Source organism: Neomonachus schauinslandi, chromosome 3 (assembly GCF_002201575.2).
Source record: "Neomonachus schauinslandi chromosome 3, ASM220157v2, whole genome shotgun sequence".
NCBI classification, from domain to species: Eukaryota; Metazoa; Chordata; class Mammalia; order Carnivora; family Phocidae; genus Neomonachus; species Neomonachus schauinslandi.
Window position 1 is genome coordinate 179,284,840 of NC_058405.1, and position 27,258 is coordinate 179,312,097.

General features: G+C 36.9%; 1 protein-coding gene across 3 annotated transcripts in view; it reads right to left on the reverse strand.

The window, feature by feature from the left end:
* Positions 1 to 27,258, reverse strand: part of CUL3 (cullin 3) — a 92,725-nt gene that overhangs the window by 48,111 nt on the left and 17,356 nt on the right. Inside the window, exons 1-3 of one of the 3 annotated variants that reach the window (XM_021682974.1) lie at positions 26,463 to 26,520; positions 24,272 to 24,469; positions 3,902 to 4,015 (exon numbers count right to left, since the gene is read on the reverse strand). In XM_021682974.1, the coding sequence (XP_021538649.1) occupies positions 3,902 to 4,015; positions 24,272 to 24,469 (312 nt within the window). In that variant the 5' untranslated portion in view covers positions 26,463 to 26,520. Of the gene's footprint in view, positions 1 to 3,901; positions 4,016 to 24,271; positions 24,470 to 26,462; positions 26,521 to 27,258 lie in introns of those variants that run through there. The other 2 variants (XM_021682973.2, XM_044913766.1) reach the window with 2 other exon arrangements.

A 27,258-nucleotide genomic window follows, 5' to 3' on the forward strand; every position in this document is an offset into this window, starting at 1 on the left:
CCCTATGTGGGTGGATCCTAGGATCCTGAGATCAGGACCTGAGCTGAAATCAAGAGTCGGATGCTTAACTGAGTGAGCCACCCAGGCACCCCAACGACAGCATATTTTTTAAAAAAGATTATTTATTTGAGAAAGAAAGTGCTGGCGCGCGCAAGCCAGCACAAGGTAGGAAGGGGCAGAGGGAGAAGCAGACTCCCCAATGAGCGGGGAGCCAGATGCGGCTAGATCCCAGGACACTGAGATCATGACCTGAGCTGAAGGCAGACAAACAATAGCATATTTTTAAAAAGCATTTTGTAAAAGTGTAATCTATGATCTATTAAAAAGATTCTGTGTGCATTTATTTATTCAAGTCACACGTGAGTGCCTAGTTTGTGCAAGGAGCTGTGCTAGGTGTTGCCGATACAGTGGTGACAAGACCCTGGCCTCTCCTCATGAAGTTCGGTCTAATGGGGAAACAAGGCCCTAAACACTCAATAATGATTGTGATAAATGCTACAAAGGAAGAGCACTGGGTACAATGAGAGCAATTGCAAGCAGCAGGCAGTACACAGTGCAGGTCAGGGAAAGCTTACCAGAAATTTAAGCTAAGACTTAAAGGATAAGTAGGAACAAATCACATAAAGAGAGGAAACATTCTAGAAACATTTCCACACAGAAGACATGTGAAGATTTCAAGATGAGAGAGAAGAATTTCAGCAGGGCAGTAACTTGATCATGTGCTTTCAAATAATCACTCTAGGAGCAATATGGGAAAGAGAAGAGCAAGGAGCAGAGTGAATGTTAGAAGACTAGTCACTGAATACTCCAAGAGAGAAATGAAGGTGCTTTCTAGTTGGGTAGTTATAAAAACGGAAAAACCGCAAATTCTAGAAATATATGTTGTGGGGAGAAGAGAAGACACTGACAAGAGTAATTCCCAGGTTTCTGGCATGAACAAATGGAATGATATCAATTATGCGTTCATTTGGAAATGCCAAGTTTGAAGTACCTCTCAGACAACAAAGGTAGCTATCAACCTGACAAATGAATATAACAAATCTGAATCTCAGAAAATGAGGCTGGAGATGCTATTTGGAAATCATCTCCACAGAGGCACTAATTGAAGCTGTGGTAGTAACTGAGATGAACCAGGAGATGGAAGTCCAGGTTACTAAGCCCTAAGAATGCCTCTATTTAAAGTGCAGAGAAGGAGGAGTAGCTGAGAAGGAACAGTTGGAAAGGCAGGAGGCGTACCGAAGGAGTGCTATGTCACTGAAACCAAGGACCCAGCAGGTGAGAAGAAAAGAGTAGTCAACTGTGCCCAATGCTGTGGAAAAAAATCAAGGAGCATGAGGATTCCCAGTGATCTCTGCCTTCAGAGATGTGCAGACATGGTGATCCTCGTAAGAGCAAGACTGAACAGCATAACTGAGGAAGAAGCTTAACTGGTACATATTCAAAGTGAATCAAAGATGAGAGAAAAGGGAGACAGCCAAGGGTCAACATTTCTTATGAGACATGTGCCTGTGAATGGCAATGAGAGACCCTGGGAGGCAGCACAGGGGCCCAACAAAAGATTTAGTAGAATTTTATTTTGAGGAGGTGAGTGGCCTGAACATGTCTCATGCTGATGAGTAAGACTCAGTAAAAAGGTAGAACCTGAAAATATTTCAGGGTTTTGACAAGGTAGAAAGGAATGTGATCCAGCTTAGCACAGGAGGAAAACTGGCCTTTAACGAGGGGAGACAATGCCTCCATTAAAACAGGCGGGAAAAGGAAAAACACAAAAGGGAGAAAATACAGATAAAACTGTAGATATAGTGGGAAGAACCTGAACACAGGTTCCCGCCCCCCCATGCTTGCTCTTTCCTCTGAGAAGTGGAAGGCAAGATCATTTAAGAGTGAGGAGGCTGGATGGGGTGCCTGGGTGGCTCAGTCGTTAAGCGTCTGCCTTTGGCTCAGGTCATGATCCCACGGTCCTGGGATCGAGCCCCGCATCAGGCTCTCTATTCAAAAGGGAGCCTGCTTCTCCCTCTCCCACTCTGCCAGCTTGTGTTCCCTCTCTCACTGTCTCTGTCAAATAAATAAATAAAATCTTTAAAAAAAAAAAAAAAAGAGTGAGGAGGCTGGAGAGCTGGAACTTTGAAGAGAAACTAGTAGAGGGAAAATGAGACTACTGTACAGTGTGAAGGGTCCACTGGAGGCTTGTGACAAAGGACAAATAGTGGCACTGACTACCCTGTGTGGAGTTTCCTCCAGCAGAGGCCCAGGAAAGGTAAGTTGCTGGGTCTATCCAGGGCTGTGGTACTAACAGATGGGTTTGATGAAAAGATGAAGGGACAAGAAACCCTAATCCTAGTGATTAAGGATTTTTACTGAGCACATTACTATGGTCCAGGTGCTATTAAGTGCTGTACTTGAAGGTACCTTCAAGCCTCATGGCTACCCTACCCAACGAGCACAATATTATTTTCATTTTATAAATGAGGAAGCTGAGGAATAAACTAGTTTCTTGACTATGGTCATATAACAGGACTCAAGGTTTGACATTTCATTTGGGAACCCCCTCCCCCACCCGCACCCCCCAAAAGGAACTGAAATAAAACAGGAATTTTTAAAACAAAATTATGTTAGGAGTGTATGTATAATTTTTAAAAACTTCTTTTATCAGTAGAGTAATGGACCATGAAATTACAAGTGGTGTTAGTGTTAAAATTTAAAGACTCATCAAATCCAGAACTTAAGGAGAAGAATATAAGCTAACTTATTTCACAATTATATCCTAGGCACTATATGTTTTCACATGCTATCTCATTTACCTCAAAATGTCAGCAAAGAATGAATCTATATCCTGAAGAGGAAAATGAGGCTCAGAAGGGCTAAATACTGTTATACTTTTTATCAACCCCTGAAAAATGAAGTAGCCTCTCCCTGACTCCCTTGCCACTAAGCCCTATAAAACCAGGGGTAATAGGCCTGACTGCATTCTCTGAGCAGAACAAAAAACTCCACAGCTGTTTGCTCTCACTGGAAATTTTTTCCAACCATTGCTTTATTCTATCAAGTGAAAGAAACTAGGAAATGCTCTCACCATTATAGCTAAAATCAAACTAAAGAAACTGAAAATAAAAATTTGAAAAGCAGAGAGTAAAACCTTAGAAGAAAATCCTACATCCAATTCCCAAATATAAACACTGAAGTAACAAGAAAAGTTATTAGACTTGTTAATTTTGCACTGACACAGTAATTAAGCTTGATGAATCTAGCTTCATTCTATAATCACACAAAGGTAAGAAAAAAGTCGACAGTTTAATCTCCTTGAAAGTTATTAAACAGCTTAGCTCATGTCAATGTTTTCCAAAATGCCTTGCTGAATTTATTTTTCTAGACTGACAAAAACAAAAAACAGTAATAATAGGTAAGAAATGGAAATGTATCTGAGTAACATATATACTGCAAAGATTTATTAAGACAGACAGCAGCTATTATAGTTATTACAAGCATATTTGTATAAAATGACATCCCCATCACTGAAGATATAACATTAGGTTGTAAAAAACTTGTAAGAGAATACTAAGTTTTCATCTCTCATGCTGTCATTCAACCACTGTTACTCAAAAAGAGATGTTAGTAAGGTTTTTCAACATTTTCCATTTTGAAGTACAAGTGCTGTACACCAAGAAAAAAATTAGACCTTTCTCTTTCAGTCTTCCATTTTAATCATTAAATATATGAACAATTAAGATTCTATTTCATATAAGCTAAGGCTGGTCCCTGCAAAGGAAATATTGTTTTTTTAAAAAAATAACACCTTCCACACTGACCTGTACCATCCAACTAAACGTGACAGAAAGAAGAAAGACACTGTGTTTTGAAATGCCTAACTTCTTAAAGGAAAAACAAAAAAAGCTCTACTTACCATATACATTAGTATGTCTCTAATCATCACCATAGCTGTTTGATGATCATTCCAAGCTTGATTTAGCGTTTGAAGAAAGTTGTTATTCAATGAATTTAGTACATCTTCTCGCACCTATTAACAGAAGAGTTCATTAAAGTTTGTTACACACACACACACACACACACAACATGCACTCTCTCATACGTATACATGCACATATCTGTTCAATAAAATAATGATGTGGAATCTTCAATTTTACATCAAAGAAATAGGTTATAGGCCAGTAGAAACATTTTAAGCTATAGGGTGCCTGGGTGGCTCAGTTGGTTAAGCGACTGCCTTCGGCTCAGGTCGTGATCCTGGAGTCCCGGGATCGAGTCCCGCATCGGGCTCCCTGCTCGGCAGGGAGTCTGCTTCTCCCTCTGACCTTCCTCCCTCTCATGTGCTCTCTCTCTCTCTCTCTCTCTCACTCTCTCAAATAAATGAATAAATAAAATCTTAAAAAAAAAAAAGAAACATTTTAAGCTACAATATAACCTAAATAGAGATAACTAACAAATGTGTTGTATAGTCCAGACCCATCTCCTGATCTCCAGAATCATAAAGCAACCTCCTGGGCATTTCTCAACCCTCCAACAATCTAACATCACAGTCAAAATAAAATCCTAAATATTTATAAGGAACTACAGGGCCCCATAGAACTGGCCCCAGGCTACTGCTCCAACTAAATTTCCTACTACACCTCCCCTTCCCCATCTTTGTAGAATGGCTGAAAATGTTCATTTTGGAATCAAACTACTGGGCTCAACTCCAGCTGCCTGACGAGCTGTGTCACCTTGGGTAAATTATTTCATGTCTGTGTCTCAGTTTCCTTACATGCGAAACAGTATCCATTTCGTAGAACGTTGTAAGGGCTAAATGAACACTAGTGACACACTCAGAACAGTGTCTGGCACTCAGTCAACACTCACTGAGCATAAACTATTACCTCAGTACGCTCCGGCTACCATGGAGCTGCGTCCAGCAACTGTGTTCTACCCTTTCTTCTGCACGTTTCACACAGCTTACGCCCTCATTTTTTCTGCCCAAGTTTCACTTTCAGAGAGGTCTTTCTTGACCACCCTATTTCAAACAACAACTTCTATACCCACTCTTCACCCTACACTAATTTTTCCTCACAGTACTTGTCACTGCCTCCTGTTTTACGTATTTATTCACTTACTGTTCCTCTCACTAAAATGCAAGATCCACAGCAGCAGGGATTTTGTCTTTTCCATGTGTGCTTCCCACACCTAGAACAGCACCTGGCATCTAGAAGACCCTTTACTTCATTCATCCTACCCTCCAAAACCATGATCCACCACCAACATGCTAAGCTTTTTCAGGATACCTATCTCTGCACATCACGTTGCCTTGAGTCTGAAATGCCTTCTTAATGCAATCCTGCTAAGACCACTCAGGCTTCAGGAATTCCTTTCCAGAGTCTACAAGCATATTGCCACCTTCTCCAGTAAGAGGTTCCTGACTACTACTACTACTTCCTGCTATGCTATCTGTCCAATGGTATGACTACTGACTAGAAAACAGAATTCAGACTCTGGTTCTAGCTTTATCATGAAGAAGCAGTTTGTCCTCTAAGTTTCTAGAACACTTGGGGACTATACTGCCAACCCCTCTCTAATTATTCCAACCCACCCAATCCTCCATGGTCTAGCTCAACTCATAATTCCAGCCTAACAAGACATGTTCTAGCTCCAAACACCTGTAGTAGTGATTAAACATTTTTAGGTTGGGGAGAATCTGAAGTCATGGTGTTTTGTGAGAAATAAATGATTTAATATGTGTGTTGAGTATATAGATATCTATAAACTTGAATTATAAACAGTAAATAAAGTGTCACTGCATATTAGCACTAGTATAAACGAGTATAAACAAGTGGTTGCAAGTGCCAAAGACTGGAAAAAAAAAAAAAAAAACACAAAGCACACTATTCCCAACAAATGAGAGAATAAATTCAAACTGAGAAAACTGTATCTAATTTTTCTTATATATTAGAGGAAAAACAGCTGTTAAGAGATTTTAGTGATGAAACAGTATGTCTGTTGTACTAAACGTGTAGTATGAAAACCACTAGTCTATACCACATAATTATATGTAATCTTTTGTTCATGAGACTAATAAGCTCCTTGACTTCAAAATACGTCACCCATAAATATGTTGACTATATCAAAAGTGATAAACACTCATGTAGGTTCGTAGACAGTACTGTGTTAAATACTTTTTGTAAAGTGGATACTAAATCATTTATTCCAACTCGTTAAGTCTGGCACTTGTCAGATGCAAATTCCCATGACAGCTAACACTAAAAAAAACCCCTACAAACTGAAAATATGCCTACTTATAAAATTCCTCACCAATCTTCATATTCTTTCAGTGAACCACTGAATTTTGAGTAGCAATTAATGACAATACCTGAGAAACTGTACTACATGAAAAAAAATATATTCTGAACATCAGAATATCTAGCAATTAATTATTCTTAAGGACTTAAGTGAACTTCTGTATACCATTTTTTATAAAGTCAAGTTACATGTTAACAAAGTCACCCTAATTTTGGAATGCAAAAATGTACTTGGTATATCTGTTAGATGAATGAAAAACTGACCACTTAAATTTTTAAAAGTTACAAAAGAAGTCGTGTGTCCTAAAATTACTGATCTATATACACTTATCTCAAATATTTATGTAATATCTATACTTACATCAGCCTTTCAACAAAATAAAAATGTGATCAACTAGCACAATGTGTCATAAACGATAAAACTGCTTTATTTGCATACTTCAAAACATTATCCTGACAAATCAATAACAATGAATTTTACTTAGCAGAAAATAGCTGCTATTAATTTTGTTATATTTAGTTTGAATTTTACTGTTGAAGTTAGATGTGGTTGGTCATGGATCAGCTTTGGCCAATGACTTAAGCAGAAATGACACATCATTTTTACATAATGTAAACTTTACCATCTCAGTAATTTTTAAGTGTAAAATTCAGTGGTATTAAATACATTCACAACAATTAACCTCTATCCACAGAACATGGGAGTTCTAAGAGGTGCCCCAGAAGATCTCCTGCTTGTCAGACATACTGTTATATTTATTTTTGAGTGATTATGCACACACACACAGACATAGGACTATAAGACATAAAATAAATGCTTTAGATAAACTTGCTGCCTTCTCCTAACTATTCAGATCACTCTATGAACAAATAATTCTTCCCCTAATGCTGCCTCAGAGAACTGTCCTTCTACTCTGATACATGAAGAGTGAACAAGTATTTGTTCAAATATACATAATAAAAGGTAGGAATGAGATGAAAATTCAACCTTTATGAAGATTAAAATGGACTTTTTAAGAGGTAAGGTTGCATATAAACCAAAAACACATTAAGTGGGGGATAAAAAGATTTAACCCTTATTTTACAAACTTTTAACAGAATACAGAAAATTTGGAATTGGGGTCAGTTTGTGTGTGAGTAACATTGTTAATCTCACACCCTAATAACCACCATTAGTTTTTGCATAAGCAAAGGCAAACAGGAAGGGACCCTGCGACAGAGGTTGTACCAGTACCAAAGGGGGCCCGGAGATCAGGTATATCCAGCATTATTACATAAGAAAAGCTACGAAAAGGTCACCCAGGTGAAGAGCTGGAATTTGAAGGGCAAAACAAGGAGAAACAAGCAATAAAGCCATGGAAATTGAGAGCAGGATGGGACCAGCTGTGACAACGAGGCTAAAATGAGTAGTTGAAAACTGATGGCTTGTTCACGGCACTTAGCCTTGCACAAAGCAAGGTACAGACAGTAGTCAAGAGCAGTAGATCATGAACCTGGCAGAGAATTAGAATCACTTGAAGAGCAACAGATTTTGCTCAAGAGAATGAGATGACAAGACACAGACTGAGAGAAAATATTTGCAAAAGGTGTATCTGGTAAAGGACTGTTACTCAATATATACAAGGAATTAATAAAACTCACCAAAGAAAACCCAATCTAAAATTGGCAAAAGACCTGCCCACCTCACCAAAAAAGACAGCCAGGTGGCAAATAAGCACACTGAAAGATGTCCAACATCTGATTAAGAAATTGCAAACTGAGGGGCGCCTGTGTGACTCAGTCTGTAGACTGTGCAACTCTTGATCTTGGGGTTGTATGCTGGAGCCCTATGTTGGGTGTAGAGATTACTTAAAAATAAAATCTTTAAAAAGAAAGAAAGAAAGAAATTGCAAATTAAAACAATGGGATACCCTTACACTCTTATTAGAATAGCCAAAATCCAAAACACTGACTACACCAAATGCTGCTGAGGATGTAGCCAACAAGCACTTCTGCTCACTGCCGGCAGGAATGCAAAATGATACACAGCCACTTGGAGGACAGTTTGGTAGTTTCTTACAAAACCACATGTACTCCTACCACACGATCCAGCAATTAGGCTCCTTGCTATAAATACCAAAGGAGTTGACAACTTATGTCCAAACAACACCCTACACTCACATGTTTATAGCTTTATTCATAATTGCCGAAACTTGGAAGCAACCAAAATTTCCTTCAGTAGGCGAAACAATAAACTGTGGTACATACAGACAACAGAATATTATTCAGCACTAAAAAGACATGATCCATTAAGCCATGAGAAGAGATGGAGGCACCATAAGTGCGTATTACCAAGTGAAAGAACACAATCTGAAAAGGCTACTACCTACCATATCATTCCAACATTCCGGAAAGGGCAAAACTAAAGAGACTATAAAAAGATCAAAAGAAGAAAAAGATCAGGTGCTAGGAGTTAGGGTGGAGGGAAAGATGAATAGAAAGAGCACAGAGGATTTTTAGGGGAATGCAACTATTCTGTATGGTACTACAATAGTGGATACATTTCATTATACATTCATTAAAAATTTACAGAATGTACAACACCAAGAGTGACCCCTAACGTAAACTATGGAGTTTGGGTGATAATGATAAGTCATTGTAACAAATGTACCCCTCTGGTATGGGATGCTGATAGTGGGGGAGGCAGTGGAAATACGGGACATGACTGTACCTTCTCCTCAATTCTGCTATGAATCTAAAACTGATTTAAAAAATAAAGTCTATTAAAAAAAAAAAAAAAGATTTTGGGGCTGACCCAAGACCAAGAAAAGACAATCTCTTTTTTTAAAGCTACCCAGGTGATTCTCATACAACAGCCAGGATTAGGAAACCACCGGTTTAAGAGCCACACACTAGCCATTTCTGTTCCTTCCCTTTGCAGAATTTCTTCAACACAAGTATGTTTTTGTATAGTTGTAATAATATTGATACAATTCTGAATCCTGATTTTTTTAAAGAACGATCAACATTCAACATTAACCTCTGCTTTAGGAGAAAAATATCTACTTATAAAGTTTCAAGGCAGAACAGCAATTCAAAGAAAAAGATTCTATTAGAATAAAATATAGGAAGAAAAAGTCATCTGAGATTTTAAGCAACTACCAACATAACACCAAAAGCATGATCTATAAGAGGAAAAATATAATAAAATGGATCTCATCAGGATCAAAAACTTCTGTTTTGCAGACACTGTTAAAACAATAAATAAACAAGCTACAGACTGGGAGAAAATATCAAATTATCTGTATCCAGAATCTCTCTCTCTATATAGATATAAAAACTCTTACAACTCAGTAAAGAAAGCAAACAATTAAGAAATGGGCAAAAGACTTGAACAGACACTTCACCGAAGAGGTTATATAAAGGCAGTTTTACACATGAAAAGATGTCCAACAACACTAGCCATTAAGGAAATGAAAATTTTAAAAATGAGATACTACTACACATCCATTATAATAGCTAAAATAAAATATACTGACAATACCAAGTGCTGGCAAAGAAGCCAAGCAAACTAGAACTCTTCTTAGACATTGCTAGTGAGAATGCAAAACGGCACAGCCCTAGAGGAAAACAGTCTGGCATATGACCTAGCAATCCCACTCCTAGGTATTTATCCTCGAGAAATGAAAACTTACATTCACACAAAACCTAGGAATGTTCGCAGCAGCTCTCTTCATAATCACAAAAAACTACATACAATCCAAAACTCATTCAACAAGTAAACAGGTAAATGGCTATGTAAATGGTAGTACATTCATACAACAGAACGTATCATTCAGCAATAAAAAGGAACAAACTACCAATACATACAACACCTTGGCTCAATCTCAAAATAATTATGCTGAATGAAAGACGTCTGTCTAAAAAGGTTACAGACTGTATTACTCCATTTACATGACATTCTTGAGAAAACAAAACCACAGTGACAGAATAGACCAGTGGTTGCCAAATCTTGGGGTAGGAGGAGGATGTGACTATAAAGGGAAAACAGGGAGTCCTCTGTGGTAATGTTCTGTACTAATTATGACAGCATTTATATTAATCTATACACATGGGCTAAAATTTACAGAACTATATGAAAATAAAAGGCTAATTCTATTGATAGAGACTTTTTAAAGCTCACAACAATTATGATTCTCAAGTTGGGCCGTTTTATTATTATATATCATAAACATAAGCTAGGATGCCACAATGTTCATTCTTAAAATCAACTTGAGGGGTTTTGGTGGCTCAGTTGGTTAAGCATCTGCCTTCGGCTCAGGTCGATCCCGGGCTCCCATGACTGAGTCCAGGGACAGACGAGCTCCCTGCTCAGTGGGGATCTGCTTCTCTAGCTCCCTCTGCCCCTCCTCCCAGCTTGTACTCTCTCCCGCGCTCTAATAAATAAATAAAATCTTAAAAAAAAAAAAAAAGGCAACTTGAATGCCAAACAGTGGAAGAATTGTTAATTACTTCAGGAGTGTCAACTTATGAATGACTCTGGAATAATTCAAATTGGCATACTACAGTCCTCATTTCTGTGAACACAGCTTTCCCTGTCCTTTTAATTACATCCTCAGCAAAGATTAAAGTGGAATTACTAAGTCAAAAGAAAATGTTTATTTTTCAACATTGTGATAAAATCTGCTCACTGATAATGTCCAAGTTGCAAGAAACACATCTTCAAATCAATCAAATTACTGGCAAAAGGAAGAGGAGAACAGAAAGGAGGATGACAAGAGAGGCCAGTAGGCATAAGCATGCCTAAGACCTACAAGCTCCCAGTCTTTGCCCTTGAGTTTTCTTATCCAAATATCTTAATGGACTGACAAGGAGGCCAACCCTGCCAGAAGCTCTTGGCTGGATGGAAAGTCAAAAGACATTAATAATTGGCACAGTCTCTCCCACCACCCCCGCCACCAACACACACAATTAAACCATTAATTACAATTTTTTTTCACTCTCTAAGTTTCAATGCCTGGGCAAAATCCCAGCCTAATTAAATGTTTAGGTAACACAAAGAAATTCACTGGCTAAAACTAATTATAAAGATTTTAGCTCTAAAGTCCACTGAAACTAGTAATGAGCCATATAATTAATAACGATATGGACTACGGAAAATTAATGACTTCTTTCTTAAAAAGTCTCAAAACTCAGGACAATATTTAATTCAAATACAGACAAATCTCTGAAGTACAGAAAATGTATTTAGCATTATTTTGCACCGAAATACACAGTGTATTAAAAAACACAAAGTGGGTCATGAATAACATAGAGCACATGCCAATTATACATAAAACATTTACAAAATACCACAGAGAAACTAAAACTTTAAAAGGTGTAATCTCCTAGAAATCTGTAGTATTTTAACAATCACTCAAAATTAAAACAATCAAGTTAGTATTTGAAGACAACTTTCCAGAGCAATTACTAACTAGGACTTTGAATAAGTTAGTTAACCTATCTGGTCTGTAAGCTCCTCTTACCCATATACATCACTGGGGTTCACTAGAACAATGGCATTCACATCCTGCTCCACTAAGATGTCTTAGTACTACTGCAGGGCAGGCTCCATTTTCCCTGAGTAAATTTGATTTATATTAGTTTTGTGGGATTTAAAAAGTGGCATTTTCCATTGTTTGAAAAAAAAAAACTAAGAGCCACAGGATGTCTGCTAAGTACCTTTCTGTCTCTAAATTCTGAAACAAATACTGCTTATTTCATCTGACTAAACTATTTACATAAATATGCAACATTTACATGATCAAAAATAACACTTAAGTTCCCACTTACATCTGAATTTTTTCAGGGTCCCAACACATGTGATCTGGGGGGTGTCACTTTACAAATTTTACCAGTTATGTAAACCCTGTTTTTCTAAGGAATGTCATTAAAGAGTTATTATTGAAGAGCTCAAAAAACTTTCATCACATCAGAGTGATGTGACATAAACCTGTCAATAAAAGTGGCTACCTACAGAAGTCAATCTCCATGGAAGCCAAACCATGGAGCATAGAAGACATCTCTCCTAATCTGACACAAATAGTTTTTAAAAAGCTCCACAGCTCTTCCCTTTCTCCTGAGAACTCTTATTTTTTTTTAATATTTTATTTATTCATTTGAGACAGAGAGATAAGAGAAAGAGAGCATGAGCAGGGGGAGAGGCAGAGGGAGAGGAAGAAGCACACTCCCCGCTGAGCCAGGAGCCCAATGTGGGGCTCGATCCCAGGACCCTGGGATCATGATCTGAGCCCTAAGGCAGACGCTTAACCATCTGAGCCACCCAGGTGCCCCGAGAACTCTTGATTTAAAAGATTAAAAAGAAATAGTGTAATATTTTCCTATTTTTAGGTAACAGTCATATATAGTGAATAGTGGCAGCACAGGAGTGCAGATGCTGAAAAGCTTGCCTACCTGATGCAAACCACAGATCCAACACTTGGTAGATACATAACCACCAGTAACTTCTTTGTGTATTAAGTTTTTACAAAAGAGGAATAATAACACCTACTTCTAGGAGCTGTTGTGTGGATAAAAAGAGTTAATACACAAAGAATGCTTACAACAGGGCCCAGCCCACAGTAAACATAGCTGTTGCTACAACCATAATACTCCTGGTATTACATATTCATATTATTATCACATAAATATTTGATCTTGCTACTCTATAAGTGTGGTCCACAGAACAGGATCATGTTCAAGACTGTCATCATCATCACCACCACCACCACCTTGCAGCTCGTTAGAAACACACAATCTTGGGTCCTAGGTCAGTCCTACTGAATCAGGATCTGCATTCCCAAGTGCCTTAGATTTTTGAGAAACATGTTAACACAAAATATATATACATACATATGCTTACACACTTTATACAGTACTTCCTAAGCTCTCAATTTCCACTTGATTTTTGCTTTCCTTTCTTCTAAAAAACAAATTTCTCCATTAACTGGAAAGAATCCTTTTACTCTATAAAGTTGAGTTTGTCAAGCAGCTAACATCCTATTATCTGTATATTCAATATAAATTTGGTGAACAGATGTTGGTCTCTCTCGTAATACATAACAACCTTAAGATTTTTGTATTTCAAAGCAAATTTCTACTAAGCTGAGGAGCATTAATCTTAACTTTTGTAGATATCTTAAACTTTCCAAGAATTCACTAATGACAAGAGATTCCTGAATGATATAAAATTCACTGCCCTCTTGATATTTTCTAGACTGACAGTATTATTTCTCATTATTTTCACTAACTTTTAGAAAAAAAGGTGGCAGTCTCAATCAGAGGAATCATACCAGTATCACTGACAAAAGAGTAAAATAGCTACTACAGGGAAAACTTGCTTCTTGATTGTTGTCAGAAGATTCTTCTGTAAGTAATTTTACTGACATATATATACTGAGTAATGTAAGTTTAAGCATTTTACAAAGAGCACACTACTTGTAATTTCAACATAAAGTTCATTCCTAGTGGCAATATTTCCCCATTCACTCTGTAAGTATCCAAAATGAAGCTCTTAATTTAAAAGAATACATAAAAATCTTTCTTCAAACTGTCAATTCAGATACTTAATGATTACTTCCAACAAGCAAAGCAGGGTGCTAGCCACAATGGGGGAAAGAAAATGCATTCAGCCACTTTACAATTTCTATGGGGTAAGGGAGAAAAGAGGAGCCTAATACTAGCATTCATATGACCTTAATACAAAGTAGAATACAATGAATAGCACTAGAGAATCATGAGGCTCAAAGCAGGGGCACACAGTGAGAATTACGACAACGTATTTTTATAATTTCATACATAAAGAATATTTGCTACATGTTAAAGCAAATAAGAAATCATATAAATTTGGCATCACTTTAAAAAAAAGTTCAAATATTAACTTAAAAAGAAAAGTTAGTAAAATCAGGATTTCTCTATGAGTACAAAGTAGTGCCATGAAAACCAGTAGCTTTTTACCTAATGGTTGGAAAACCAAAACAAAGTAGTATACCATAGAAGGACATGGATTATCTATCACTTGTATTACATTCACAATGGTTAAGATAAAAGATATACATTAAAAACCATTATAGCATTAGTACCATAATTAAACTTTGGACAAGGCCACTGACAGAATACGTAGTAAAACATACACAAAGCATGGCAATATGGCAGTTAGTCTTTTTGTTCTCTTGATTAACATGAAGGAAGAAAAACCCCAAAGTTCCACAGGACCACACGATCTGGCTCCCAGCAGACAGACAGACTCATCTCAAAAAATGAGAGATAATGTAGCCCAAAATTTTCACTGTGCTTTTAAATGGTGAAATATACTCAGCTTAAACAGGGTTTGGATTCGGCAATTAACTTGGGTAGGTAGAAGCACATTTGGAAGACAAAACAGAATCTGGCAGCTGGTGAATATAAAGCATGGTTTCCATTTGACTGCTAGTATTCTCTGGGATTCATTTCAATAGACAATTATTGAGTGCCAACTACATGAAGGAGCAGGAGGAAAAAAGATGAGTAAGACAGGTCCTAGGTTGGTCACTTGCTTTTTTGTAAATATTAAGAGAACATTACTAGAAAATACAACAGAAAACAAGACAGAAAGGGGTATCCGCCCTCACAGTGCTTACAGTCTACACAACAATTTAAGTGGGAATAGCTGATATTTACCACATGTGTGAATTTATCAAATAAAGTAACACCTTGAGCTTGGCTCTCCCCAACATCATTTCTCTTCCAATCCTTTTAAAGTAGAAGCTACTCAATTTCTTACGCCCCTCCTATCCCACGGTTGCCACCTTCCTGACTCTCTAATAATCTCTATTCCCTACATTATCCCCCCCCAAATCTCTTCCTCTTTGGGGATTACTCTATTCATATTCAAGTCACTCTTCCAAATCATATTCATTAAGGGTTTGTACCCCTAGCTCAGACAGAGCCTTCCTCCTGTCATCACCCTAAGCAACTCCAATATTCAGTGTAATAGGTTCTGTTTCCTTCAACAACTTAAAGTTAGAAAAAAAGGACAAGATGGCAGGAGAATGACAGATATGCGACAATGAAGCACTGAAGATGGCATGCCTACTAATCTTCAGTCAGTCTCTTTTGAAGACTTTAAAAAACCAATGGCTCCCACCGCCCACATCTTCAGTCAGTCTCTTTTGAAGACTTAAAAAACCAATGGTTCCCACCACCTACAGGATAAAACCCAAATCCCCTATAATGTTTTTCAAAATCTAGTCCAACCAACTTTACCACTCTCATTCCCAAATGTATTTGAAGCCTTTTATATTCCACCTACACTGATCTTACCTGACTGTGCTCATGCCTACCTGCCTTTTTTACTCATGCCATTTTCTTGACTATCTTTTGCCTTTGTTCACATGATGAATCTTTAATAATCCTTTAAGGCTTATCAAAAGTGACCTCCTCTTTCTACTTTGCCCTGAATTCCTCAAGCAAAATAATTCTCCTTCAAATCTGATTACCTCACTAAAATTGGAAGATTCTTGCTGACAGGCATAGTGTCTTATTATTTTTTGGTAGATGAAACACAAGAGATTCAATACCTGTGGGCCTCTGAACTGAATCTGTCTTTGCTAACAAAAATTTTATTCCTGAGTGTTTCTATCAACGTCCTTTTATAATTCACTGCAATCATTATATTTATATTTTGTACTTAAATGCCATTAAAAAAAAAACAACCCTCTAGAGTCATTCACATTTGCCTAGAAAGGAAAAGCACTAAAAAAGCTTTATTATATAAGCTATTAAGTAATTGGCTTACAAAATAGTCCAGAGCTTACCAAGAATACCAACTTTATTTCCACATGCAATCAGTACCCTCACAGAAACACTTTAATTTACTGGTGAATAAACATAATATTTAAAATTCTGGCTCTTCTCTTTCTCCCCTTCAAAAATGGGAGAAAAATCAATATACTGAAAAAACAGTTTACACAGAGACATTTTCAGCAAATGAAACTCTACATACAAAAAATAAACAATAGGGTGTTATTTCACAAAAAGACTTCAGTTTACCACACAAACAAAACAAAAAAACCTCAAACAAGAAAGCCAATTAAAAATTCAAACTATTCTTCAAAGCTTCAGTTTCTCTACCTGTAAAACAAAGTGCTTAGAATTGATCAGATTACTAGGCACAGATTCAAGTGCTTAAGTCTAAAACATAAGTTCCCCAAAGGCAGGGACCTTTGACATAATGTAAATGCTTATTAGACCAGTGCCTGGAACATAAGAGGTCCTCGACAGGGAGTTTTCTAAATGAATGAAAAGTCAGCAGGATCAAGCTCCCTTATTCTGCCTTCCACCCAAAGTAAGAGATTATCTGAAGTAACAGGATATATGGATAGAAAGACTTTTTTTTTTTTCATTGTGTGGATATAATTCCACTTATTCACAATTAGTGAACATTTAGTTTTCAGCCTTTTTTAAAGCATTTACGTACAATGCTACAATAAATATTAGTATAAATACTTTTTATATACATATTTAAACATATCTACAGGATGAATTCTTTTTATTTATCTTTCAGGTTTTTATTTAAATTCCAGTTAATGTATAGTGTAATATTAGTTTCAGGAGAATTTAGTGATTCATCACTTACATGTAACACCCAGTGCTCATAAAAAGACTTTAAAAACCACTTAAATGTTCTTTTTAGCAAGAAGCTGTTTCTAAGTAGAGCTAAAAAGTCAACATCTTTTTTATTCAAATTTTCAAAGTACAAGAATTAGCTCATTTATGAGGTTACCATATTAATTATTACAGAGTAATAATTTGAGAGAGAAAATTAAGCGTAAGGCAAATATAAGAAACCTATTAAGCATCACAAAACTGGAATAAAGTTCTTGCCACATTAAAACCAAAGGAAGTTTCTCCCCTGATTTTAAGAAACAATTAAAAATGGAAGTGTTTTTATTCTAAATATGTATTATGGCACAGGAAAGGAAAACAGTAAACTTTAAAACTATAATCTTCCTAAGTCTTAAAAAAAACAAAATTATCAAGATACATAACCATTATATAATTTTAAAGCTCATTTAGGTTAATAAAACCAATCCCAATCTCATTTATAAATTAATAATCTGAAGTCCAGAAAAGTCTAGTAATTTGTTCAAGACTGGTAGTAGCAGAATTAGGCCTAAAAAAGTCCAGTTCTCCCCACTTTCTACCCAGTACTTTTTCCACTGCAGCTACTTTTAAATTATTATTAAACATGAAGTGTTCATCAGTGGATAGAAGAGGTAAAAGCAAGTCCTCAGTTACTTTACTATGAGCTTAAAGACTTTCTGTCAAGTTTAAATCCCAAACAGGAATCTTTAAAAGAGGACTCCAAAAAAAAACGAACAGGACCCTTTAAATATCTTACAATTTTGTCAGTTACACCTCAATAAAGCCAAAGGGGGGGGTGGGGGGGGTGGGGGGAGGAGGAGGAGATGGCGGGGAGATGGCTCCACCCTTACCTGACCCTACTCACAAGTAACAGAACTGAATGGTACTACGTTTAAATTTAAAATGGTCTTTAGCCATTACACACACACACAAACACATAGAGACAAAACGGTTATGAAAACCTCAACTCTGAGGTCAGAGCTGGATCTGGTCATTTTTCAGTTTCCATTGCAATCCTCAAATCTACCTAAAATGTTTTAATTCCTCGGGATTAAATTCCTCATTTCTCTTTTCTGTGTGACTTCATCTATATGCTCACAATTTCCAAACTTACATTTCCTGTCCAAATTTCTCAGACAACTAGATTTGCATATCCAATTTCACTGGCATCTTAAAATTAACCTGTTCAAACAGAGCTCCTTTTTCTACCCCAAACCTGTATTAAAAAAATGGAACACCTTGTTGCCCAAGAACCAAAAACCTAGGAGTCCTCTTGGATTCTTTCCTCCTCCTCATTTCCTACAACCAATCTATTCAGAAGTAATCTCTCTACATTCAAAGTATCCTGAATCTGAAATCTTCTATCCTCACTGTCACTACACTGGTATAAATCACCACTACCGCTCACCTGAATTACTGGGTTATTCCTTCCTACTCCCCTCACTTCAACTCTTGGGTCCTCTAAATTTATGCATCACACAGCAACCCGAGTAAGATTTTAAAAATCTACATCAGATCATGTCACTGTCTTGTTTAAAATTCTTGAATGGTTTCTTAATGTACATATAATTAAGTAGGAAGCCCTTATACCATGGTTTCAATGACTCTCTCTTCAAACCTCATCTTGGTCCCATTCTTCCCCACTGCCAATACTTAATTCCCCATTCACGACAGGCTTTGTTTTCAATTTCTCTATTCCAGGGACTGGCAAAGCATGGCCTGCTGTCTTTAACAATAAAGTTGTATTGGAAAACTGCCACATTCATTCATTACATATGGTCTATTGCTCCTGTGGCGCTGCAACAGGAGAGAGTTGAGGAACTGCCGACAGAATGTATGGCTCAGGAAGCTGAAAATATTGACGATCTGGTCCTGTAAAGAAAAAATGTTCTATAGCCATCCCCTTTGCCTGGAATGCTCTTCTCATGAGCACCTTCTCATTCGTCAAGTCCCCTCTTACTCAAAGAGTCCTTTCTTGGCCTAGGTAGTTGCCCGCATCGTTTTTCTCTATCACTGTAACCTGTTTTCTTCACCATGTTTCATAACTAAACATTTGTTTACTTGTTTAACTGTTCTATGACTGCAGGGGTCAAATGCATTCCAACATATTTTTTATACCTAAGTCAGAGACTGGCAAATAACATACTTTTGAATGTTGAATTATGTAATAAGAAGTCTTATATGGGTATTTTTGAGGCTTTGACAAAATGATCTATAATTTAAAAACCCTTAAAACTAGAAAGTAGAACTTTTTTTCTCCAGTATAACCACGCTTTTAAGTTATTTATAGAAACAAATGTTAAAGAGAAGATAATCCCTGTAAATTCTGAAATGTTTTCATATTTACCAAAATGAGATTTTTTTATTTTTTTTTCTTATGGAGAGGCACAAGGGCCATATCACACTCTAAGTTTTGCTTTGTGGTCTAGAGAAATTCACTGAATTCCTTTGGGTCCTTTGTTCCTCAAAAGGAACATTCTTCTAGAGGTAGGAAGAATATACTACCAAGTTAAGAGAAAAGCATTCAGCTTTTTTATACCTGCTTCAATTTTGTGAACTCACTTCTAAAGCCAACAATCAGCTTCCTTCATCTCAGAGAAGTTCCTCCATTCATCTGCCCTGATAGTTTGTGCCATTCTGCTTTACAAAAGATCTTGCTCAGATGTTTACTATTCTCATCTTGCAACCAGGGTACTAGCAACGACTCTGCATAAAAATTGTATTTCATTTGAATCCCTCAACGTGAAAAACTAGGTCCTGGCTGCCTATATACCACAGCACTAAAATGTTCACTTCAGTAGAAAATAACTTTGCTTTGAAAAAAGTATTATTGCTTACGTAGTTCAGGAAAGTGCTAAAAGCACAGTGAAGACAACAACAACAAAAAAAAACCCTGATGATTAGACCACACAGCAAGGCTTTCCGAACCACAAAAAGGAATACACTGTGAGACTGAAGACGTGTTACTTTCATACCACAGAACCCTGAACCTGAACCATTCTCTCACCTAGTCAGAAAGTGCAATGTAACAAACTGGCAATAATTATGCAAACTACACTTCTGCACATTTGGTAGAAAAAACTGAGACTTCCTACATCAGAGCACATTTAGGCCACTGTATAATGGCTCTGCCTGTCAGTTAACAAATTTCTTTGGGCTGTGTCCCCTTCATACAGTAGTACTCTATTTGTATGGTTCATACAGTAGTACTCTATTTGTATGGTTATTAAAAGTTTTCATAAGAGTAAGAATGAAGTAAGATAAATGGAAAACACAAAAATGAAAGCATAGATACTAGCAGAGCTTAAAAAACTTAATTCAACTGAAATAAGGAAATCAATCATTAGATATACTGGTATTGGTACATTTCCTAGCCAGAAATTGACTAGTTTAAACTGGTCAAATGAGCATTTGTGAAAGAAAAAATTAAAGAACATTTTCAGATGCTGGTGATGAGTGACTAATGCCTACGTAACAGAAATAAAAAGAATTTAGTGTATATAATTTCTTTAGCATAATTAACTTGAATACATGTTCTCTGCAACATATTATAGGGAACTGCCTATATTTTGAAATAAGAGTTAACCTGAGATATGGGACCACTTTAAGCAACTCACAAATATGCTGAAGCTCTTATAGTTACCATAGAATTATTGTTCACATGACTTCAATTTCTACCTAACCATGTTTCAGAGTCCAAAAATCACTTAAACACTGACTTCCCAATCTGGTCCTCCCCTCCTTTCCTCACTTTTTGGATGAGCCAATTCTCAACACAGCACATAACTACAGATGTTTTTTCTGCATCTGTGCCCAAGCTGCAAAGCAAAGCTTCTAAAAACAAACAAAAAAGGCAAATCACACATTCAGGCCAACTCCTACTGAGCTATCTTTTTCCTCACTTGCCAATTCCTATTCCCAAGAAGGGCTACTCCAAGTCTCTTCATCTCATTTTCAGAAGATGCATGGCTTAATTATTAGATTTGTAATAGTTTTAGAACTAAAGAATCTCAGGAGATATTACTGCTAGCTCCTTCATTTTAATTATAAATAAACCAAGAACTAGAATTTAAAGGACTACAGCTTTAAAAACACTGAGCCAATTTACTCGAAGCCTCTCCTGCACCCTCAATTTCATCGTGTTTATTGCATCTTGATCCATTCCTTATGCCTCAGGAGCAGATCTACAGAGGAGTCAAGGACTCAAGACTGAAACCACACTGCCCGAATACTGTTCCAGCTAGGCCACTTACTACCTATGTGCATCTAAACAAATCACTAATTCTCTGTGCCTTGGTTTCTCCACTTGTAAAAGAGAATAGTCATATCCGGCTCATTAGGTTGTGACCACTAACACAGGTAAAAGCACTGGAACCGAACCTAGCATACAGAAATGCTAAATAATAGTTGTGGGTGGCGCCTGCGTGGCTCAGTTGATTAAGCAACTGCCTTAGGCTCAGGTCATGAGCCCAGGGTCCTGGGATGGAGTCCCGCATCTGGCTCCCTGCTCCTCGGAGAGCCTGCTTCTCTCTCTCCCTCTCCCCCTGCTTGCACGCTCTGTCAAATAAGTAAATAAAATCTTAAAAAAAAAAAAAAAAAAAGAGTTAGTTGTGACCACTACCATCATTCATTATAGAACCTCTGGCAAATGAGAGCATGCCTTTATTCTACCTTTACTTCTCTGTTCTCAATTCCGTACTCTCTCCATATCCAAGAACTCAGTTGCTCCAATCATCTCTCCTTCAATAGTTTTAAGCAAAACTCTTACACTCGCATTTCTTCCTTCTTTTGATGCCAAGTTTCTTAAATTAGTATTCTTCATTTCCCACACTTACATACCATAGTTTGCTTTTGAAGATTCATCCTTTGGCTCTAGGATTTTTGTTCTCTGAACTCCAATACTTCTTCCTCAGTGTACATGCTACCAAACATCCAGTCTTGATCTTCAGTTTGAGTTCCTGCTCAAGCCCTAAACCTGTGTATCTCTATACACAGGATATTTCTAGGTGAGCATTTTATGATGATCTCACACTCAATTTCCCTCACATATAAAATGATTTTGAAGGTACCTTCCAACTGTAAAAATCTCCAATATTATCTAAAACAGTATCTGTCATCTCCTCTATCCATTCATGTCTAGCCTATCACTTTACTCAAATTTTTCCAGGTCCTCCCCAGCTCCTAGCAAACACCCTCCCAATTCTACATTTATATCATTTTTATCCTAATCTTCTTAAAATATTCTGTCACATTATCATCCACTTAAAAACCTCCAATAAACTTCTACTGTTAATTAAGCCCAAATTCCTTAGCTTGGCATTCAAGTTTTTCTCCAGTCTGTTCCCAAACCACCTTTATATTAGAATCCACTAATCCCCATAAATTATTATATACCTCAATCAAACTCTATTTACCACCTAAGTGATCTGCTATCTTGGAATGCCTTCCACATTGTTCCCTTATATCCCAAATGTCTCATGGCTCAGTTCAATCTGATACTTTCCCATTTAATCTTACAGCCCAGGATAATCTCTCCCTCATTGGAATTCCTAAGCCTTCTATTGCCTATTCAATTCATTTGCCACTTAATTATATAATGCCTTACACTATGAGCTAAATGTCTGCATCATCTCTCACATCACAGTACAAACAAGGGATATCATATCTCTGTATACCCACTGTATTTTCCTAGAAAGCTGTGCAGAGTAGGCACTAAAGAAACTGTTGGTTGCATGAAGAACACAATCACCTTGCTTCATGAGATACTAGCTACCTGCTCCTGTAATCCCATGTAAGAGAAAGAAATTATGGAAGGAATAGTAGAAATAGAAAGTAACTATTTTGTAACCACCACAGTAATAATGATTCATGCAAGAATCATCAATGGATGCTAGAACCATCACATGAAAGTTTCTTGGGGAACAGGATATTTATACAGTCTCAAAATATATCTGAACAAATTACTTATGAATTACAAAGGGAAAAAAGGTACCTTCACAGTGGAGAAATCTGGCGGACACCAAGTGATCAAAGTTAACATCACCAATAATGGGATAAACTGACATCATGTGCCTCCTGATGTGATGCACTGAGGACACAACATCACTTATGTATTATTCCTGCCAAAAATGCATAACCTGAAACTAGTCATGAGGAAACAATCAGACAAACCAAAAACCGAGGGACAATCTACAAAACAACTGACCTATACTCTTCAAAAATGTCAATGTGCTGAAAGACAAGAAGCTGAGGAACTGAGTGTGTGATCCTGGATTGGATCCTGGATCAGAAAACAAACTGCTATAAAGGACATCACTGCTACACAGGACAACTGATGAATTTGAATGTGGACTATATTAGGTAACAGTATTATATTAATGTTAAACTGCCTGATTTTGAACATCAGTCTTTGGTTAAGTGAGACAAATTCCTTGTTCTCAGGAGAAACATCCCAAAGTATTTGAGAGTAAATGAATTTAAAACTTGTTCTCTAATTCTTCAGCAATAATAGTAATACCAGTAATAGTAATACTAACAAGGATCAATAGAAAGATTAGCAAAATTGTGGCAAAATGTTAACAACTGGTGAATCTACAATACAAGAGATCATTGTACTATTTGGTATAACTTTTCCATTTTTTTCAAAATAAAATTTAAAAAAAACGAACACCCTAATACCACACAAAAACTTTGAGAAGTTTTTATTTATCTGTGGTATTTTACATTTTATCTGACAATCTTAAAGCAAGAAATACTTGCAATAGAAGAGTTTGCTCTATATAAACATTTATTTTAAAAAAGCAAAAACATATTTTTAGAACCAAAGAAATATTTTATAAGTTTAATAGCCCAACACTAATTTATCTTTTTTTTAAAAAAATTCACACTTACTATAAAACTCAGTTAAAATAATGTCAATTTCAACTGGTGTAAATTCCTAGACAGTATTTTTTTAAACAATGTAGTTTTATTATTTTCAAATATACAGAGAAAGTAGAGAAAGATAAAATGGACTGGTTAAGCATTTTAAGGAAAAAATAATCATCTGTAATTCATACATTAATAAACAAGCATTTGTAAACTAATGAAAGTTTGTTTACTTAATTATGATTACAGAGAATGTATTTATATTATAAATCACAAACTTCATCTTCCCTCAATTATCAAAAATTGTTACTTAGCTGATTGTAAGTTTTGAGTGAGATTTTATAATATAGCCATTAATTACTATTTCTATAGGCTTCCTGGAGCCTTTAAAACTAATACTTCTAGTCAAAGTACAATATAGTATATAAAGGATTTTCTAGATTCCATATAATTAGCAATAGTCCTTTAAAGTTGGATACCTTATTTATGAGATGTTCGGTAACAACTTCTCTTAGTCCAGTGTAGAGCTTTTCTCCATGTTTATGCAAAACCATTGTATAAGCATTTCTATAGAGCTCCTCAAAACTAAGACCACTGTTATTCTTACGCTGGATTTCTTGAATTGCATTTTTCAGAAGGTCCCAAATGCTGTTTACATATTTTTCATCCATGGTCATCTGTAATATCCAAGAGAGAAAAAGAGACAAAAAAAAAACACCAATGGTTGAAAATCTTTCTGTATTTGTCCATATAGTAATTATCTTATTATATGGCTATGATTATAAATCTGCATGACTTATAAGGATGTTAACAGTCTGTTTTAACAAAAATAAAGGGATACATCTAGGAATCATTTTTAGAGCTTACAGAGCAATTTTTTAAAAATCCCTTAAGACCTCCCTCCTTTCTTATATGCATTAAACCCCTCCAATTTAAATGAAATCATAATCCCTGATGTTAATACTTGCTTTAGCCAAAAGTGTAAGGCACCCTTTTCCTTAATTTATTTAGAAGAATACAAGCTCAGAGAGAAACCCTGAAGAAAGACTTCCATGATTTAAAAAATAATTTAGGGGGTGCCTGGGTGTCACAGTCAGTTAAGCCTCTGACTCTTGGTTTCAACTCAGGTCGTGATCTCAGGGTAGTGATATCGAGCCCCACGTCAGGCTCCACAGTCAGCACGGAGTCTGCTTAGGTTTCTCTCTCGCTCTCCCTCTGTCCCTCTCCCAGTCCTACCCATGCTCTTTCTTTAAAAAAAAAAAAAGAAGAAAAGAAAAAATGAGGACATGAACACTATTTTCCTCTCCTGAAGATTTACAGAGCTCCTTAGCAAATTAAAGATTGGAAGAAGACCTGCAATTAAAAACAAAACAAACCAAAAAACCTCACATTTTCTGTTTAACCCATTCTTATTTTCTTCCTTTCCCAGTTTAGATTCCACAGTCCATCATTTGTAGCTACCTTGTATACACCCATGAATCACTTGCCCCTCTCCCCACCAAAATACTTGCCATTCTAAACCCCATCTACCCACCTACACTTCACATGCACCCACGTGTGTAGCTCAAAGTAAATGAATCACACACATACACCCATATTCAATACGTCTCAGTTTAAATTCATAACCACTAACCACAGTGGGCCCTGGGTACAACCCCATAATCCTACATTCTAGACTATGGACTCTACATTCCTAGGTGATTTTACACCATCTCCTCCTTCCTCACTCTAGGATAATGACTTTTTTCCTGTTCCATTGAGAAAACAGAAACAACCTGAAGACACACTGTACAAACTCCAAGCATATCCACCAATCTATATGATTATGTATCAATATATTATTCTAATGTTCTTGGGCTCAAAGTACCAAGTTCTTATACTCAAATTACAGACCGGGACCAGAAACATAGGCATCATCAAGGACTTCCTAGAAATGCAGAATTTCAGGCTCCACCTGTATCTATAGAACTATGATCTGCATTGTGACCCCAGGTGATACCTATACAGAATGAAGTTTAGTTCCATCCCAACTCACCTTTTCAAGAACCTCCCTTTATCAATCTCCCTTCTCAGCATCATCACATTCTTTTCTCTCTGCTAGACAATTTCCAACCGCATTCAAAATCATCAGTTTCCCATCCTAAAAACAAATCCTCACAAACCCACCATTTCTCCAGTACCATCCAATCTCTGTCTTTTCCATTTACAGTAAAATCACAGGACTTGAGACAGTAAGACTTTCATCTCTACTGTTTCACTAAAACTATTCAGGTCACCGGTGACTTCCATCTTGCTAAATCTAAATGGTCAGTCTTAGTTCTCATCATTCTTGACCTATCTGGCAGCAACTGAAAGAGCTTATCACCCCTACTCCTTGAAACAGATTCCACAGTTGCCTTCCAAGCACTACAATCTCTTGTTTTTCTTCCCATTCCTCTAGTTCCTATTTGTCAGTCTGCTTACAAGTTCTTTCTCCTCACAGCAACCTCCAAACCTGCACTTCTTTGTCTAGCCACAACTCAGTTTTCAGGTGAAGCTGATTTCATCTACTCTCATGGCTTAAGTTAACCTCAGTATTTATTTACTCTGTTTGGCCCTCTCCCCTTGATACCAGAGTCCTATACTCAGCCATGTTTTCACTTGAATACCTACTAGGCATCTCAAACTTACCAAGACCGAAACAGAAATCCTAATCTTTGCCCTTAAGTCTGCCCAGCAGTCTTCTCCAAATGAGCAAACATCCACTCCATCCTTCCAGTTGCTAAGGCCAAAAAAGCTTGTAATCCCCTTTATTCCCTCACCTTGATTCTAATCCAACAGGAAATTCTGTTGTCTCTACCTCCAAAATGTACCCAGAATCTAACTCCTACTCACCTCTTCCACTACTACTAGCCTTGTCCAAACCACCATCATCGATCAGAGTATTCCAACAGCCCCCTAACTGGTCTGTTTCTGCTCCTGGCCCACTATCGTAGAACAACCAGTGACCTTCTAAAAACATAAATCATGTTATTCTTCTGCTTACAACCCTCATGTGACTTTTAATTTCTCTTGGAGTTAAAGTCAAAGTCCTTATACAAACTACAAAATGTTATTCGATCTGATAATCTGACTTCATCTATTCTTCCTCCTTGCTCACTGCTCTAGCCACACCAGACTCTCTTTGCTATTCTTTGGAATATGTCAAACAGGTTTGTTTCAAGGTGTTTGTATTTGCTACTCTCTGTGTCACTCAAATATTCTTCCCTCAGGTATCTGCATGGCTCCTTCACTTTATCAACCTCAGCTTTAACTTCACACTCCATTTAAAATAGCAGTCTTCTCCTACTAGTCACCCCCAAATTCCAACCCCACAGTCCTTATTTTTTTTTTCCTTATTTCATTTCTTGGCCTCCCTCCTCCCATCCAAATGTCAGCTCCATGAAGGCAGGAATTTCTTTCACTGAGGAATCCCTCAGCCACTGAA